At 50.9% G+C, this 16155-nt stretch overlaps 1 protein-coding gene across 1 annotated transcript; it reads left to right on the top strand.

Moving 5' to 3' along the window:
- The first annotated feature begins 8646 nt into the window (after positions 1–8646).
- PCARE (photoreceptor cilium actin regulator) lies at positions 8647–12339 on the top strand. Its single transcript, XM_045287017.1, has 2 exons — positions 8647–9833; positions 10056–12339. The coding sequence occupies exons 1-2, from the start codon at positions 8647–8649 to the stop codon at positions 12337–12339; spliced, it is 3471 nt and encodes a 1156-aa protein (XP_045142952.1).
- The last annotated feature ends 3816 nt before the right edge of the window (positions 12340–16155 follow it).

Raw genomic sequence — 16155 nt, 5'->3', positions numbered from 1 at the left:
CTTGTGGGCTTGGGCAGCATTGGGTTGGGATGTTTTCGTGATGCACATTTTCTTTCCATAAAACTCTCTCTTTTACATGAGTTGCTGTGGATTTGTTTCTCCAAAGTACCCAGACTAATACACATATGTACAAGTTTGCTTGATAGAATTGATGGATGCGTTGTTATAATATCTATAAAAGCTCTGGAGAAAATGATTTTGGAAGAAAGAAATAGGAGGAGGCTATGGGATGTGTGGCTAACTGCTTCCATGAACTACTGTCTCCTTTGCCAGGAGACCAGAAACCTGGATGGTGCCCAGCTATGATTACTCAACCTTCTTATCAAAGATTCCCTGTCAGAATTCTGAGAGAGGATGTACACGGGTACAGATCAGAGCTGGAAGCACACGGAATCCAGGACAGATAAACCCCTCAGGACCAATAACGAGAGTAGCTATACCAGGAGGGGAAGAGGAAGGTGGGGGAGAAAAAGGGAACCAATCACAATGATCTACATATAACCCCCACCCTGGGGGACAGACAACAGAAAAGTGGGTGAAGGGAGACATCGATCACTGTAAGACATGAAATAGTAATAATAATTTATAAATCATCAAGAGTTTGTGAAGGAGGAAAAGTGGGGGAGGGAGGGGAAAATGGGGAGCCGATACCAAGGGCTCAAGTAGAAAAAAAATGTACAAATGTGCTTGACACAATAAATGGATGGATTGTGATAAGAGTTGTACAAGCCCCCATTAAAATGATTTTTTAAAAGAATTCTGAGAAAAGAGGGTGGTGCTAGGGAATGCAGAACAGAGTCATTTCATATTTTCATAGACCCCAGATATTCTGGAGCTAAGGAGGTCAAATAACCCTGAAACTATTGCCCTGAGATAATTTTTAAGCCAGGAATATTCCTTGAATTCTTCAGAAAAACCAAGGAATAATTTAGCTTAACTAGTAATAAATGTCTGCCTTGAGTAGTATACTGTTTTAAGAATTATCTCTATGGGATTAATTGACAAAAGTAAACTTGGAAGATTAGGGGGTCCGTGAGTGATGTTAAACTTAATTTTTTAAAAATCCAACTCACAGTGACCCTTTAGAGCAGTGTAGAACTATCCCCATGGGTTTCCAAGACTGTAAGTCTTTACAGGAGGAGAAAGCCTCATCTTTCTTCTGTGAAGTGGCTGGTGGTTTTGAACTGCTGGCCTTGCATAGCAGCCCCATGGTAAGCAGGACTGCGCCATCAGGACTCCTTAAATTGAGGTGGTTGAGGGGAAAACGACTCTGAACAGGAAGGGAGTGATGGTAGCACAAATCAAGGGCAGTTGTAAATGTCCCTAAATTGGACCTGCAGAAACTGTTGAATTGATGCATGCGTGGCTGTGTCTGTTTTCCACCGCAAGTTAAGTAAAATTTAGGATAATCATGAGTAGCAATGAATAAAGAGCTTTCTAACTTACTATTTGGAATAGTCAAAAAACAAAAACACAGTCTGAAAGATACAGAGCTCTCTGACAGGGCGCCCTCCGGGCAAATACTTTGATTTTGATCATCGGTTTGGGAATAACGTTAGCTGCTCAGATCAAAGGTTTTCACAAAGATGATCCGAACAGGGGCTCAGACCCCAAGAGGAGGAGGAGCATGTACATGCCAAGCCCTTCCAGTGAGCCATGCCCTGTATTAAATGGCGTCCTCCCGCGTGGCTCCCTTGTTTACTGGCCAGCCCAGCTCTATGGCAATGACAGAAACCAAACAGCAGCTTGATGTCTAACACAGCTCGCCCCCAGGCACTGATTCAGCTCTTTGTTTCCCATGAGCTCTGCTTCAAATAAACAGATCCGAGAACTTTATTAATTATGCACTCTGGGGCATACTGTGTGATCGGCAGCAGCTTCCTCACAGGGCCCCGGCAGCCAGGCTCCAGCTTCCTCACAGCGGAAGAGACATCTCTAAGCACTTTCTGTTTCCGAGACTCTCTTGAAGCCCACAAGGCTGCTTCCGTTGATTGTACGGGGCACAGTAAGAGAGAATAAAGAAGATAAAGTCAGAATTATCAACGTGAGTCACGGTAACTTCAGATGATGCTCCAAGACAGACAAGTGACAACGCTGACAGGATAGCCTCTCTCGCTGGCAAGAATAGCAAAGTTCAATCAGTCAGAAAATAACCTGCTGGCAAAGGAGTGGCAGGATTGGAATTCTCCTGCGTTGCTGATGGGACTGTAATATGGTGCAACCAGTGCGGGAAAACGGTGTGAGCCACTTGCTTAATTAGTTAGAGATAGAAATACCATTTGATCTGGTAATCCCACTACCAGGAAGACATCCTCAAGTAAAAAAATCTGTGATACAACAGATGTGAGTCTATCCGGGTTCAGCGCATCATTATTCACAACAGCTAAGAGATAGAAACAACCTGAGTAGCTATCAGAGGATGCCTGGGCAAAGGAACACACATACACACATACAACGGATGGTTCTGAAATGAACTAGGATACACGCATACAATGGGTGGTTCTGAAATGAACTCGATACACGCATGCAATAGGATGTTCTGAAATGAACTAGGATACACACATACAATGGGTGGTTCTGAAATGAACTAGGATACACGCATACAATGGGTGGTTCTGAAATGAATTCGGATACACACATACAATGGATTGTTCTGAAATGAACTCGATACACGCATACAATAGGATTTTCTGAAATGAACTCAGATACACACATACAATGGGTTGTTCGGCAACATTAAAAAATAATGAACAGTGAAAACACCTTAGGACATGGATGAATCTAGAAGACATGCTACAGAGTAAAATAAGTCGATCAAAATGGAGAGAGGTTGTGTGCGTGCACTCTGGTAAAAAGTCAAGGAAAGTGTTTGTGTCGGGCTGGGTTGTCTAGAGCAACAACGGCAGGGGCACCCACCTACGTCTAAGAAAGAACTCTACAGCAAGAAGCCACCTGAGATCAAGAAGGCATTTCAGCCAAGGCCAACATCCGGAGCCCTCTTCAGACTCACGTAGCTGCAGGACGATGATGCAGAAAGGTCGAGTGGGATGCAGGGAGACCACAGGCCACGGGGTGCAAAGCCACATGGGACCAAGGTCAGTGGAACATGGCAAGACTCCAGCAGCTCTCAGGGTCAGACAGTCCACAGGGGGCTGCCTCCGGAGGCAGGCACAGAGCCCAAGCAAGCAGCAAGGTGGGAGGGCAGAGAAAGAAAAGGCCCCAGTTTCTCTCTTATAAAAAGGCCACTTTTCCTAGAAGGAATCATCAGGCTGTGACCTGATTGACAGTTGTACTCCACCCCTCCACAAGTGTAAGTTGACATACAATCTAACGTCCACAGTGTTGCATACAGAAAAACTATATTACTAGGGAGGGGAGGGGACGGAGGAAAAAGGACTCACTGGATAAGAGGCATGTATTAATTTGGAGGAAGGGAAAGGTAACATACCATAAGGAAATGAGCAGCACGGCATCACTAAAGGAAGGGAAGACTCGGAGGGATGCACAGAGTACAAAGAACAACAATACATACGATTACACACACGATCCTGCACTATCCGTAATAGCAAGAATTAATATACAAGCAGCTAGACAGGCAATGCAAACAGTGAGTGGGGAAAGGAACTATGCTCATGACCATAGAAGGCCCTGAACTTACTTGGCCTACCACCTCCTTCTCAGGAAAAAAAAACCCACCATTGCTCAGTGCCCTCTTCGCCATTAAAGACTTTTGTATGATAGCCCATAATCCAGGATAAAGTATAGCTATCTGCTTTTGCTGCACTCTTGACTTGCTCCAGGACCCCCTAAGTGATGGTGTGTATAGGTATGTTGTTGTTAGGTGTTGTGTTAGGCAGGGTTCTCTAGAGAAACAAAACCAGGAAACGTATGATTAGATAAATAGGTTTATACAGTGAGAGAGAATATAACAGCTAATTAGTCCACACAGCAGTAGAAAAGGCTCAGTCCAAACCACTCTCGTGGAACAGTTACTATACTGAAAGTCCTTCAACTCACAGTGGGCTGCTGGTCCAAGGTCAAGGAAGCTGACAGCTGAGTCTTCCCTCGGGCAATGCAGGCAGAGTCAGCCCGAAAGCAGCAGACAGCAGGGTGGGTCAGCAGCAGTCATAGCATGGGAGCTTAGGGAAACAGGCCCCAATAGGATCTTGAACTCAAGCTATGCACAGCAACCGGATCTGCCAGCCTCAAGCTCAAATGATGCGCATACCCGCAGTGTCAAGAAGCAGGTCTTGAAGGAGCCTCAAGCTCAAGCGACACAATCCATGGGTTGGCTTGGACCACAGGTAGTGTAGCTCACGGGTTGAGGCAGAGAACTAGCTAAAGCAGCAGCAAGCTGGTCCAATCACCAAGGAGCAAGAGCGAGGGGGAGGGCCTTGCAGAGCCATTTATCTCATCCTCCAAGCAAGCTTTGACCTGATTAATCTCCTCGGACATGTTCCTATTGACCTGGTTGGTACAATAAGGCTAACTATCACAGGTGTCATCGAGTCTAATCAGACTCAGAGCAACCCTGTGGACAACAAGACAAAACACTTCCAGGTCCTACACCACCAGCTCACAATTGTTATTATGGTGAGCCCAATGTTGCAGCCACTGTTTCAATCCATCTTCTTTTTTAAGTTCTTCCTCTTTTTCGCTGTCCTCTTACAGGGCATCGGAGGTACAACTATTGATCTCTTCCTGTCCGGATCAAATGAATGTGAAGAAAATTAAAGACACGTGGAAGTAATTTGTCTAAAAGACACAAAGGACCACACATGTCCTTTTGCAGGGACTGGTCTCTCCTTAAAGCCTATCCAAAGTACTTGAGACAAATCCTTGCCATCCTTGCTTCTAAGGAGCGTTCTAGCTGCACTTCCTTCAGGACAGATCTTTTGGTCATCTTGTTGTTTGTTTCTTTTCTTTTGTGCTTGTTTTGTTTTGTCTTCGCCAGCGCCATAATTCAAATGCATCCATTCTTCTCTAGCCTTCCTAATTCAATGAACCACTTTCACCTACATAAGAGGCGACTAAAAATACCATGGCTTGGGTCAGGCACACTGCTGGCCTCAAAGTGACATCTTGCTATGCAACACTTTAAAGACATTGACCCAGTGCAATGCATCCTTTGAGCTCTTGACTGCTGCTTCCGTGAGTGTCGTTTGTGGATCCAACCAAGACGAAATCCTGGCAGCTTCCATCGTTTCTCCGTTCATCCTGCCTCTGGGTCCAGGTGTGAAGATCCTGGTTTTCTTTACATTGAGCTGTATCCCATAATGAAGGCTACGATCTTTAATCTTCATCTGTACTTGATATTTCTTCAAGCATATCCACAGGTGCTGCAAGCATACTCATTTTTTTCATCGAAGAGACAGAGGGCAAGGCCAGGTGGAAGACTTCTTAGCCATCAGAAAACACCTGGAGAGGATGAGTCATGGGGCCTGGAGGCTTGGGGCCATAGTCACGGGGGACATCAAGGACAACTGATGTATGTAGTTCACAAAAGACAATGATCTACACCCCACTCTTTTTAGGGTATCGAATAAGATCTTCAAAGGTTATGAGTGGGCAACTGAGGTGCAACTATTGGTGTCTTCCTGTCCGGATCAAAGAAAAGTGAAGAAAATTAAAAACATGTGGAAGTAGTTTGTTTAAAAGATACAAAGGACCCCACACCCCTCAGCCTCCATGACCTTGGATCAGAAGAACTAGGATGGGCCCAGCTACTAGGGTTGACTGCTCTGAAAGAGATCACAATAGAGGGTCCTGAGTTGAGTGGGTGAAAACTGTGGAATAAAACTCAAATCATTTTTAATAAGACTGAGTTTATTGGTCTAATGAAGACTTGTAGAAGTCCTGAGACTATGACTCTCGATGACTCTTCAGGTCTAGAACTGAACTCATCCCCATAGCTCCACTTCCCTCGAAACAATAGACAGGTTTATGGAGCGAACCATGACTCCAGAGAGCTATGCACTCCTTACAGCAAGCAAACACATGACATAAGAAGGGCAGCATTTGCTCCCAGAGAGAGTGCAGAGCGCAGAAATACATGGGACAGAGGATGAACGGAAACTGTAAACCCCTTCCATGCCGGCAACCTGGGTCTACTTCTCAGCCGATGCACCCACCCATCTGTCAGTGGAGGTTTGCATGTTCTTACGATGCTGAATAGGTGTCAACAGGAAGGAAATGTTCCATTATGGGGACTGTAATCAATGCCATGAAACATGTGTATGAAGTGTTGGGTGAACAAACAATTTGTTCTGTAAACCTTCACACAAATAAAACATAAAAATAATAATAATAAGAAGAAGATGCTCGAAGATCCTCAATGAAATATTTTTTTCTATTCCAGGAAACCAAACTCACTGCCATGGAGATGATTCCGAATTATAGTGATAAGAAACGGGATTGGTGACAACATCTATGGCCCAAACTGGTTAAATGAAAATCCCTCTTTGTTCTGCAGACAGTGAGAACCAGGTGTCCAGAGCAGTGAAGCCGCCCAATAGGATATCAGGAACATCTCAAGGTAGCTATGCTTGGGGAGGGGCCATCCTGCACAAACACAGGAAGGCCAAAGATCCCATCATTAGGAAATCATTGCCGGACAATTCAGGGGAGAATAGAGATTTGTTCCTTGACACATCAGTGAGCCTGCTTGGATGCCTAGCTTCCAAGAGGGAAATAAATCAGGAATCCCATTTGGTGGTTCCATTGTAGCATTCTCACCTTCCAGAGGGGAAACCTGGGTTTGGTTTAGAGTCAATACATTCAGCCATCTGTCGGTAGAGGCTTGTTTGTTGCTATCATGCTGAAGAGGTTTCAACAGAGTTTGCAGGCTAAGAAAGACCAGGAAGGAAAGCTTGAGAATCTACTTCTGAAGTCAGCCAATGAAAAGGCCAAGGATCATATGGTCCAATTGACCAGCAATCGTAGCAATGGTGTCAGACCAGAGAGCATGGTAGTCTATTGGGCATGGGGTCTCTGTGAGTCAGGCGCTGACTCACTGGCAACACCACTACCACGTGTCATGAAGTAGGCCCAACACTCATCAAGCCTGCATTGACGTGATCCCCACAGCAGCTCCAGGAAGGAGCCAGCATTCGCCCCATTTTGAAGAGGGGCTTTGAAGGGGCTTTGACTCAGAGAAGTGATTGGTAAAGGGTCCCCCAACTAAAAGGAGAAAAGTCAGAATTTAAACCCAAGCCTTCCTAACGCTAAGCTCTTATTCTTAGACTTTACTAATAGCAGATAAGCCCCAAGAGTCTAAAACAGGTGCCTGCTACCCTTAGCCAGGAGTGAAGGCACTAAGCTCAGATTAAGTAGACAGCAGTACTTGCAAAGAATAACAGACACTCCCATTTCCTTGGGTTCTACGTCTAAGGAGCCCTGGTGGCCTAGTGAGTTAAGCAGCAGGCTGCTAACCACAAGGTCAGCAGTGTGAACTCACCAGCAGCTCCCAGGGAAAAATCAGTGGTTTCTGCTTGAGGAAAGATTTACAACCTTGGAAATCCCCAGGGGCAGCTCTACCCTGTCCTACAGAGTATCAATGAGTTAGAACTGACTCAATGGCAGTGAGTTTGTGTTTTATTTGTTTTGGGGGGGGTGGTGGTTCTACTTCTAATAATTAAGTGGTTCAAATAAATAAATAAAAATGGTTTAATTAATACAGTTAAATGGTTCTCCCCTGTCCGCTTACAGCTAGTTTTCCTGTGAGAAGTTAATAACAAGCTTCTCTTCTGAGTCCCCACGGTCCCTAGTGACCAGCCTTGAGCTTCGTGTGGTGGTGGGTTTTCCTGCTGTCTCCCTCCAAACCAGAACGTCCCCACCCTGGCCAAGCAAATCCCAGGAAGGGCAACTTCCCTGCTCTCTAAGTCTCTTCTCTTCACGGGTGGGGTGATGCTGTCCACCATTATAGGAGCCTTGTCAAAAGCCACACAAACAGTAACGCATGGCTTCCATTACAGTCTGTTGTGGTTTTTTTGTTTGGTTTGGTTTCTTGAAGCTTTCCAGGCCACCGTGGATTGGAGCACACTGGGCAGGTTTGCCCTTTGTCACTCTGAAGGTCACTTTGCTACCAAGGCCTGTCAACAGCAAGCTGTCGCTCCTCTTCCACAGATGTCTCTTCCAGAACCTTTTCTGCAACCGTGCCCCGTTTCCCTAGGCTTCCTGGGGCAGGCATCTGAACAGAATTAAAAACGCAAGCATGTGCAAAAATAATCCGCTTCCCAATATAGCCATCACTGAGAAGTTCTCTATCAGAGCACACTGTGCCTGCTAACTGGCTGGGCCGTGATTAACCTAATAGGCTTAAGGCTCTGCTTGCCTTCTGCATCTGTCAGGACACAAGCAAAACACAGACCCAGCATCCATGAGCCCACAGTCCCTGCCTCTCACTGACAGCACGCGGTTGGTTCCGGAGCACAGACAGGATAGCAGACACTACTGCCTCTGCACAGCGGGGCCAGCGAAGTTGGCTTCCAGGGGAGCTGGCTTCTCAGACCTCGTGTTGAGGATCTCAAAGGATCCAGTCTGGAGATTGCCCGGATGGACTGTAAGCCTGCCTTTCGTTTCTCTTTTGGATCCGCTTCTCTGAAAATGACTAAGGGGGTGGGCGGAAGGTGATCGTCACCTGAAGCCATGGGGTGCACCCCATCCCACAGTGACATTGTGAACAGTGTCGCCAAGAGTGGCATTCCCTTCCTGAAAAAGCCCAAGGCGATTCTGCCAGGGTGTCAGGTGGGCCAAGAAAGATGCTCTACCCCTTTGCTGCTGAAAAGCACCCCAGACTGCGACTATGGGGGTGGCGGGGCCCAGGGGCAGAGGCCAGCTGAGGAGCATCCAAGGTGCAGGTGGAGCCCAGCCACAGCGGAAGGTCTGTGTCAGCTCACGGGAGGGCCTGCTTCAGGGAACGGGGACGCTATGGAAGGGCTGATCCTAGATGCCAGGACGTCCCCACCCTGGCCAAGCAAATCCCAGAGCCACAAGGCGAAGGACCTTCTGCCCCAGAGCCCCCGTGGGTCACAAGGGGCCCATTTTTCTGTGGAAGAGTATGAGGGACAGGCTGCCCAGGAGACCTCCCCACTGGAGAGGCTGGGCACACAAGGCCATGGCTGCCAACCCTCCCTGCCTCCTTGTGGACCTGCAGGGAAGGTGGACTTTCCGGCGTCCCTCGTGAGAGCCCACCGCCGCTCCTATACCTACCTGCACTCCAGCCTGGCCAAGTATGAAGCGATCCTCGGCGTCAGCCACCGGGCCGCTCAGACCCAGGAGCTGCTGCAGCCCATGCTCCACTTCCTGCTGCTGTGCTTGGAGGAGGCCAACCGGCTCCTGGGCGAGATTGCCAAGGACGGAGAAGGGCTCCTCCGGGAAGTTGGGGCTGACCTGGCCTGGCCGTTGGGGGGAGAGGTGGCCCTGGAGCAGCCCGACCTCCTGCAGCAGCTTCTGCAGTACACAGTCAGGAAGCTGCGGGCCCTCGAGGGCTCCGTGGGCTCCCTCACCAGCAGCCTCCTGGAGGCTGCCGGCACCTGCTTCCGCTCCTCCTCCAGCCACGTGGAAAAGAAGCTGAATGTACAGAGGGGTGTGGGTGAGCATCTCTTAAGGGTCCTGGGGCAACTAGAGAGCTTGGCGAGTGGCCACGGGGACTCCGGGGTGCAGGGTGCCCCCCTGTGCTCTGAAGACAGTGGTATAGGGGCTGACCATGAGTCCATGCAGTCCTTGGACAAGGCAAGCAAGCAAGGCAGCTGGGACGTAGTGCTGGAGCCTGTGGCACGGAAGCCAGCGGAAGCCGGGCCAACAGGACGTGCCTGGGAGCCAGGTCCCTCCTGGTTGGGTTCAGACAGCCCCCAAGACTGTCCACCCATGAGGCTTCCTACGGCTAAGGTTCAGCCTACGGGAAGTCACTGTCCTTCCAACGCTGGCCCTGAAAGCATCCCCTCCCCACCTTTGGGGACAAATGAAAGCTCTCTGGGTGATTCCCTTAGAACTGAGGTCCCTGTAGAAGCATGCCTCCCCAGAGGTTCCAGATGGATGGCCCCATCATCCCTCAGTGAAGACCCAGACAGCAGCCTGGAGGAAGAGGAGGAGGAGGAGGAGGAGGAGGAGGAAAGTGCAGTCAGCTGCAGAGGTCCATACACCTGCCAGGACACCGCTGTGCTTCCCCGGCCTCGGTCTTCCCCTGCTGGCCGGAAAGGCACATTCCAGCCTCATTTGGGGGGGCTCAGGGGCCCCCAGGCCCAGGAACTGATTCTGAAGATGAAGGAAGCCATCAGTGAAAGGATCAAATTTGTCCCCGTGCCCTCCGGGACCTGGGACTGGGCTGAGGAGGAGGACAGGGGGGTGGAGGTCCCACTGAGAGCCAACACAGTCGGCGGCGGTAGGAGGGCCCTGCTGAGGCAGAGGAGGACCCAGTCAGAGGGGAGTCTTAAGAACCACACGGAGGACCCCACCGTCCAAGAGCTGTGGAGGGTCCAGCGAGACCTCAGCCAGAAGCTGGAGGCTTTCTATGGCCGGCACAGCAGGAAGCAGCTTCCAGGGGCCGGAGTGGCAGCTTCGTGGCCAAGTATCAATCGCCAGGTGGCCCCGAGCACCACTACCAGCAAGCTGAAGGCCTCCCTCACTGAGAACTTCAGCATTTTGCCTAGTCAGGACAAGAGCATGTTGCAGAAGGGCAGTCTGCCCCCGGGGACGACCAAACAGCATGCCAATACCACGCTGTTGGAAGAGAAGGTAATCAGGGCTCCCCAGGCCGAGGACAGCCACACCCGAAGCCATCCCCTCAGAACATCAGTCAGGAAACTAATTGAAACGTTCAGTCCTTCTGACAGTCTGGGGGTGCTGGAGGATTGCAAGCACTCGGAGCCAAGGCCCTGCCTCGGGAAGTGGGGCATCCCCAGCATGTCTCCCAGATTCCCCATTTACAGGGGCCTTGCCCCTTTGTACCCTAAGCCCCGCATTTCTCCAGCAGCAGCCACCCACGCACTTCACGTGGGCACCGGCCGGAGGCCCTTCACACCCATCCTTGCTCCTCTACTTACCGCAGACCCCTCCGGGGGGCAGGGCCTTGAGGACGAGATAGAGCAGCTGCTTCCACCACCCCCAGAAATCCTGATGGACCAATCATTCACCGCTCTGGAGCCCCCAGAAAGCAGCGCACCGGGAGGGGCTTCCCCAGGAAGGACTGGCGTGCCAGGCTTGGGAGGGGTCGACCCTGCCAAGAAAGCCTGGGCTTCCCCCAGGCTGAGAGCCTCCATGAAGCCCATGGTCCTGCTGCCCAGCAAGGGCACCGCCAGTCCTACCAGGCCCCGCAGCCTGGGCACCGGGAGCAGTGAGAGGGGCTGCAGTCTGAGAAAGCCCACCTTGGACTCAACCCACCCACCAGCCACCAGCCAAAACCCATCGGAGAAGGGTGGGGGTCCGAGTCAGGCACTGACAGAGAAGGCCACCTGGGTCAGCAAGCAGCCCCGGAAGGTATCACCTTGGCACCACTCCAGCCACAACTCCGGGCAAAACAGGATCTCAGAACCCGGCCTGGCCAGGCCAACTCAGGGACCACCTTCTCCTGAGGCCTCCAGGCAGGGCCAAGAGAGAAGCCCCTTCGTGGCCAGGAAGGCCCCTCCCACAAGGGTGCACTGGGTGTCCCAAGTTGAGAAGAGGCACCCGAACCTACCCTCCTCCCCGAGGCCATCCCAGCCAAGCCTCTCCGCTGTGCATAGGTCACCCAGTCCACCCCTCAGCACTGGGGTTTTGAGCCCCACAGGGAGTCCCAGGGTGCTAAGTCCACCAACAGGGAAAAGACAAGTATCCCCATCACCCCAGCACGTGCCGCCCAGCCCTCCCTCGGAGAGCCCACCTGCTCAGCACAAGGTCTCCAGCCCCCCTCCCCAGAGCAGAGAAGTAAGTTCCGCTTCCTCCTGTCCCTCCCCATCCCCACCAGCGTCTCCGGACCAAGGGCACAAAGAAACAAGAGATTCTGAAGACAGTCCGACAGCCAAGGCCAAATTACCTGGGAATACCTGTTCCATCTTCTGTCCTGCCTCCGCCTCTCTGTTTGAAGCCAAGTCGCTGTGCTCAAGAGACCACCCACTGGCCCCACCATCTCAGCCACCCGAGGCTGGGGTCTCTCTCAGGGTGCCAGCAGGGTGCTGGAGGAGCAGCTCAGGGCCAAGACTGAGGGCAGATTCCCAGAGGAGGGTGGCCCTGTGTGCCCTCAACCCTCTGCCTTTCGTCGGAAGGACTGCTTCTGAGCACAGGCCGGGCCCGAGACTGCGGCTGCCTGCCTCTGGCTGCCCGGGCGCAGCAGCTCATGATGCCCCGCTCAGCCCATGCAGGTAAGGCGCTGCAGGTAAGGTGCATCTTCGGGGACCAGCCTGCAGTGACTTGAAACAGAGAAGGGCAGAGCTACGGGGTGCTAGGATCTTATCCGTCGGTAGTCTGCAAACTGTGCTGTCAAAGGGGGCAGGGGGTGTTTAGGGGACTGGAGTCCAGTCTCCTCCACTTCAACCGTGAGCAACCTGTTACCCATTGTGAGTTTGCAAGGAAGATTTCTATCAGAAAGAAATTCTGCCGTATTAAACCAAAAACCAAACTCATCGCCATCCAGTCTGTTCTGACTCACAGCAACCCCATAGGACAGGGCAGGACTGCCCCTGTGGGTTTCTGCGACGGCCGCTCTTCACGGAGTAGAAAGCGTCATCTCTCTCCTGCTGAGCGGCTGCTGGTTTCAAGCTGCTAACCTTGTAGGCACTAGGCTGCCAGAGCTCTTTGCGCTATTGGAAGTGTTGTTTTCAGTAATCAAATTAGCCCAGTCCCGTGTCCCTGGTTCTACAGATGGCAATCTGGTGACGTGGCTGGCCCTCGTGGTTGACTCGCTGTCGCTGGGGTCACCATGGTGGATCGGCAACTCTGAGACATGTTCTCACAGATCTTGGTCCCAAGATTCCTTTAAGTCTTTTCGCTTGAGAACTCAGAGGAACTTCTGTTCGTGTTGCTTTGCCCTATCGATGTTTGCTGGATGAGATACTTACTAGAAGCCCTGGTGAGGCAGCGGGTTACACGTTGGCTGTTAACCTCAAGGTCAGCAGTCTGAAACCACCAGCCACGGTGTAGGAGGAAGATGAAGCTCTCAGCTGCCGTAAAGCTCTGCGGTCTTGGGAACTCGTGGGGCTGTTCTACTTCATCCTACAGGGTCCATGTGAGTCAGAATTGACTCACCGGCAGAGAGCTTTGTTTTGTGAGGTATTTGTTCATGAATACATTTTAAGGGGGAAAAATAAACCCATTTATGTATTAACATAGATAATATACTCTTATGAAAAACAACTCCAAAATCCCACCGCCATTGAATCAATGCCAACGTGTGGGGAGAATCTAACTCCCTCGTGTTACACACGTGAGATTTATCAACACATGAGACACACCACCCTCGATTTGCAACAACAAAACGTAATGGAGTGGCGTGTCTCACGTGTTGGTAAATCTCTATAGCAGCTCATTTAATAGAAGGGAGGTAGATTCTTGGATCTGCAGCTGCAGTTGATTTTTGTGGTCACGTAGACTGTCTACATGAGACAGACTATTGAAAACCCCGCTCTCCACTCACTGGAGAAGCACAGGGGAGAGGTCATGAAACCTCCTGGCGCAGAGTCCTACCACAGCCCTCCTGGAGGGGTAGCAGTGGTGGTGGGCTATGAGGACAATAGTGTTGACCTCCTGGACACCTGTCTTGAAGAAACCCAACCTAAACCAAACCCACCACCATCAAATCCATTGTGACTCACGACGACCCTATAGGACAGGGCAGAACTGCCCCTGTGGGTTTCCAAGACTGCATGTCGGCCCACGAGTCCTCCAACCTAGTTGGACCTTGACCGGCCACCCAAGGGTACTTTTCTCCCCAGGGACAGCTGATCCGTAGGCCACTGGCTCAGTTTGGGCACTGCGGCGTCAGTCCGAGGTGCACCCTCCCTCCATTATGCTCAAGTGGTTTTTACAGACTACTTGGGAGTCTGGCTTGGGGAACAAAATTATAAATTTGAAACCTATCAGAGGAGGAAGTTGGACCCATAGAGCTTGATATCAAATCAGACAAAGCTCCACCAGCCCCCGCTCTCCGTGCACCGCCCTGGTGTAAATCAGGAGTTTGGTCCTGCCAGAGTGATGTGTGTTGCCCGCTTCCCAGTCTGCCGAGACATAAGTGGTAATTTTTATTTATTTTTTTCCCCACTAAGGATGCGGCAGTCAATTTTAAATAAAGATATTATCTCGGGAAAGTTGTATGTTATGATAGTTCTATAAACTTCCACCTAGCCACCTGAGAGAAATGAAATATGGATTTTCTTTTGCGAGAATCTTACTGTAACCTTGCACTTCTTCGACGAGCTTCTGACCGCACAGCAGCCTTCGTCTAAGAACCTTGATAAGCGCTGGTGCATCATCCCCTACCCCATCTGCTTACTCCGTTATTAGACTCCCAAAACGGTGCCTCTCAGGGGGGCCAGCTTCCGAGAGCGGGGATGATAAAACCGCATTAATTAAAAACACTAACATTTTAAAACAGCGGGGGCAATAACAGAGTGATGTAAAATTGCTCAAGAAGGAAATCATGTGTCTCTCTCAGGCTTCTCCTCAGGAGAGGACACCCCCGCCCCCACCCGGAAGGCCCGAGGTCCCACTAATTCAGTGGGTGGGAGAACGACTAGAGGGAGGGACCGTGTCTTTGGAAGAGAGGCCAATTAGCAAGGTCATGGGGAAAGGTCAAATAATAATACCCATGCCCAGCCGGGACTTGTACCCACACCCACCGTATCTCACAGCTGTCAACAGGCCTGCCGGGGAACCTGCCTAACACCTCGCAGAGGGTCCCCTTCTGGTCATCCCAGGCAAGGCATGAACCCCTTTGGTGGAAGCAAAATAAAAGGATGATGTTTATATCCTCTCGATCCTGGGCCCCTGGAGATTGGGAACAGTCCCCTGAGGTTTACCGAGGAAGCTCAATTACTGAGCTTCAACTGTTATTTATGTGTGAAATCCCCTAGTCGCCACACCAGTCTCTAGGTCTCAGGATGTTGGAGCTCTGTGTACATCCAAAAAGAGAGTCTACCTTGCTTTTCTAAATGCTTGACAATGCTTGTCTGCTCAGGACTAGCCAGGCAAGGGCTCTTGACAGGACCCCCACCCCCACCCCCTCACTTTCCTGGGCAGCCTGAGTCATTCTGGGAACAGGTGGGCTCACAGCCACACCGGGGTCACTGGGAAAATCAAGCTCCTAACCTGAGTCCCTGAGATGTGGAACCTGGGTGGGGTTGGGGACAAATACTGTTCTAACACCAGCTGGCTTGTTCAGCCACAGAGTCAGCCTCCACAGCATCCTGCCCATGGCTTTGCCCTGGGTTTTCCACACACACCCGTTTCTAGTAGCCCTCCTGTCAGGGCCAGCAAAGGGTGGGGCCTGTGTGAGATGGATATACCTCCCCTGCTCCAAAGAGACACAGGGAAGTGTACGTAAGGTGAGAGCCATGGTCCTGACCAAGACCCCCACCTCTCTGGGCTTCCAGTGCCCCACTTGTGTGTGCCTCATAGATCCCTAGTATCCTTTCCAGGGGTGACTTGCTATTCGTTGTATCAAGCAGCACCCTAGTGAGAGCGAATCCTTTACTGAGCACTTATCATGTGCCCATCAGTGTGCTAAGTCTTACATGATTCTCCCATCGCTATGTCTGTGAGTGCCCTCTGAGAGGGGTGCTGTTTCACAAAGAGGAAAGGTGAGTCTCAGTGATATTACAGGATACAAATCGCGTAGCAGGTACGTGGAAGAGCCAGGACGTGAACCCAGGCAGCCAGCCTCCACCCTCCACCCAGTAATCACCAGCACATAGCCGAGTGTGGCTCTCTGAGCCAATCCACCCTTCCAGCCTAGGCTTGCTGCACCCCCATGTCCTCTATCAGCCTTCCCAGAGTCTGCCCAGCATGCTGAGGGTCCACACCCCTATGCCAAACCCGAACTAGGTTTGGGCACATGCGGCTCAGTAGCTGGGAAGCGCTGTTCTAGCCTGGGCTCTGCCAAAAAGTTTCCATTTTTGCCGTTCAGGAAAAGGGTGGCAAGTGAGCGAGCGAGTGAGTGAGTGAGTGAGTGAGTGAGTGAGTGTGTGT

The sequence above is a fragment of the Echinops telfairi genome, unplaced genomic scaffold (assembly GCF_000313985.2).
Source record: "Echinops telfairi isolate 266 unplaced genomic scaffold, ASM31398v2 ScPeMD7_10;HRSCAF=50, whole genome shotgun sequence".
Classification (NCBI taxonomy): Eukaryota; Metazoa; Chordata; class Mammalia; order Afrosoricida; family Tenrecidae; genus Echinops; species Echinops telfairi.
This window is presented reverse-complemented; position numbering and strand designations above follow the sequence as displayed.

Bases quoted from the DNA above. Each gene is read 5' to 3' on its own strand.
- PCARE (XM_045287017.1), top strand. From the start codon at position 8,647: ATGGGGTGCACCCCATCCCACAGTGACATTGTGAACAGTGTCGCCAAG. The intron at 9,834-10,055 runs GTTGGGTTCAGA...ATCATCCCTCAG, and splicing joins TGGGAGCCAGGTCCCTCCTG to TGAAGACCCAGACAGCAGCC.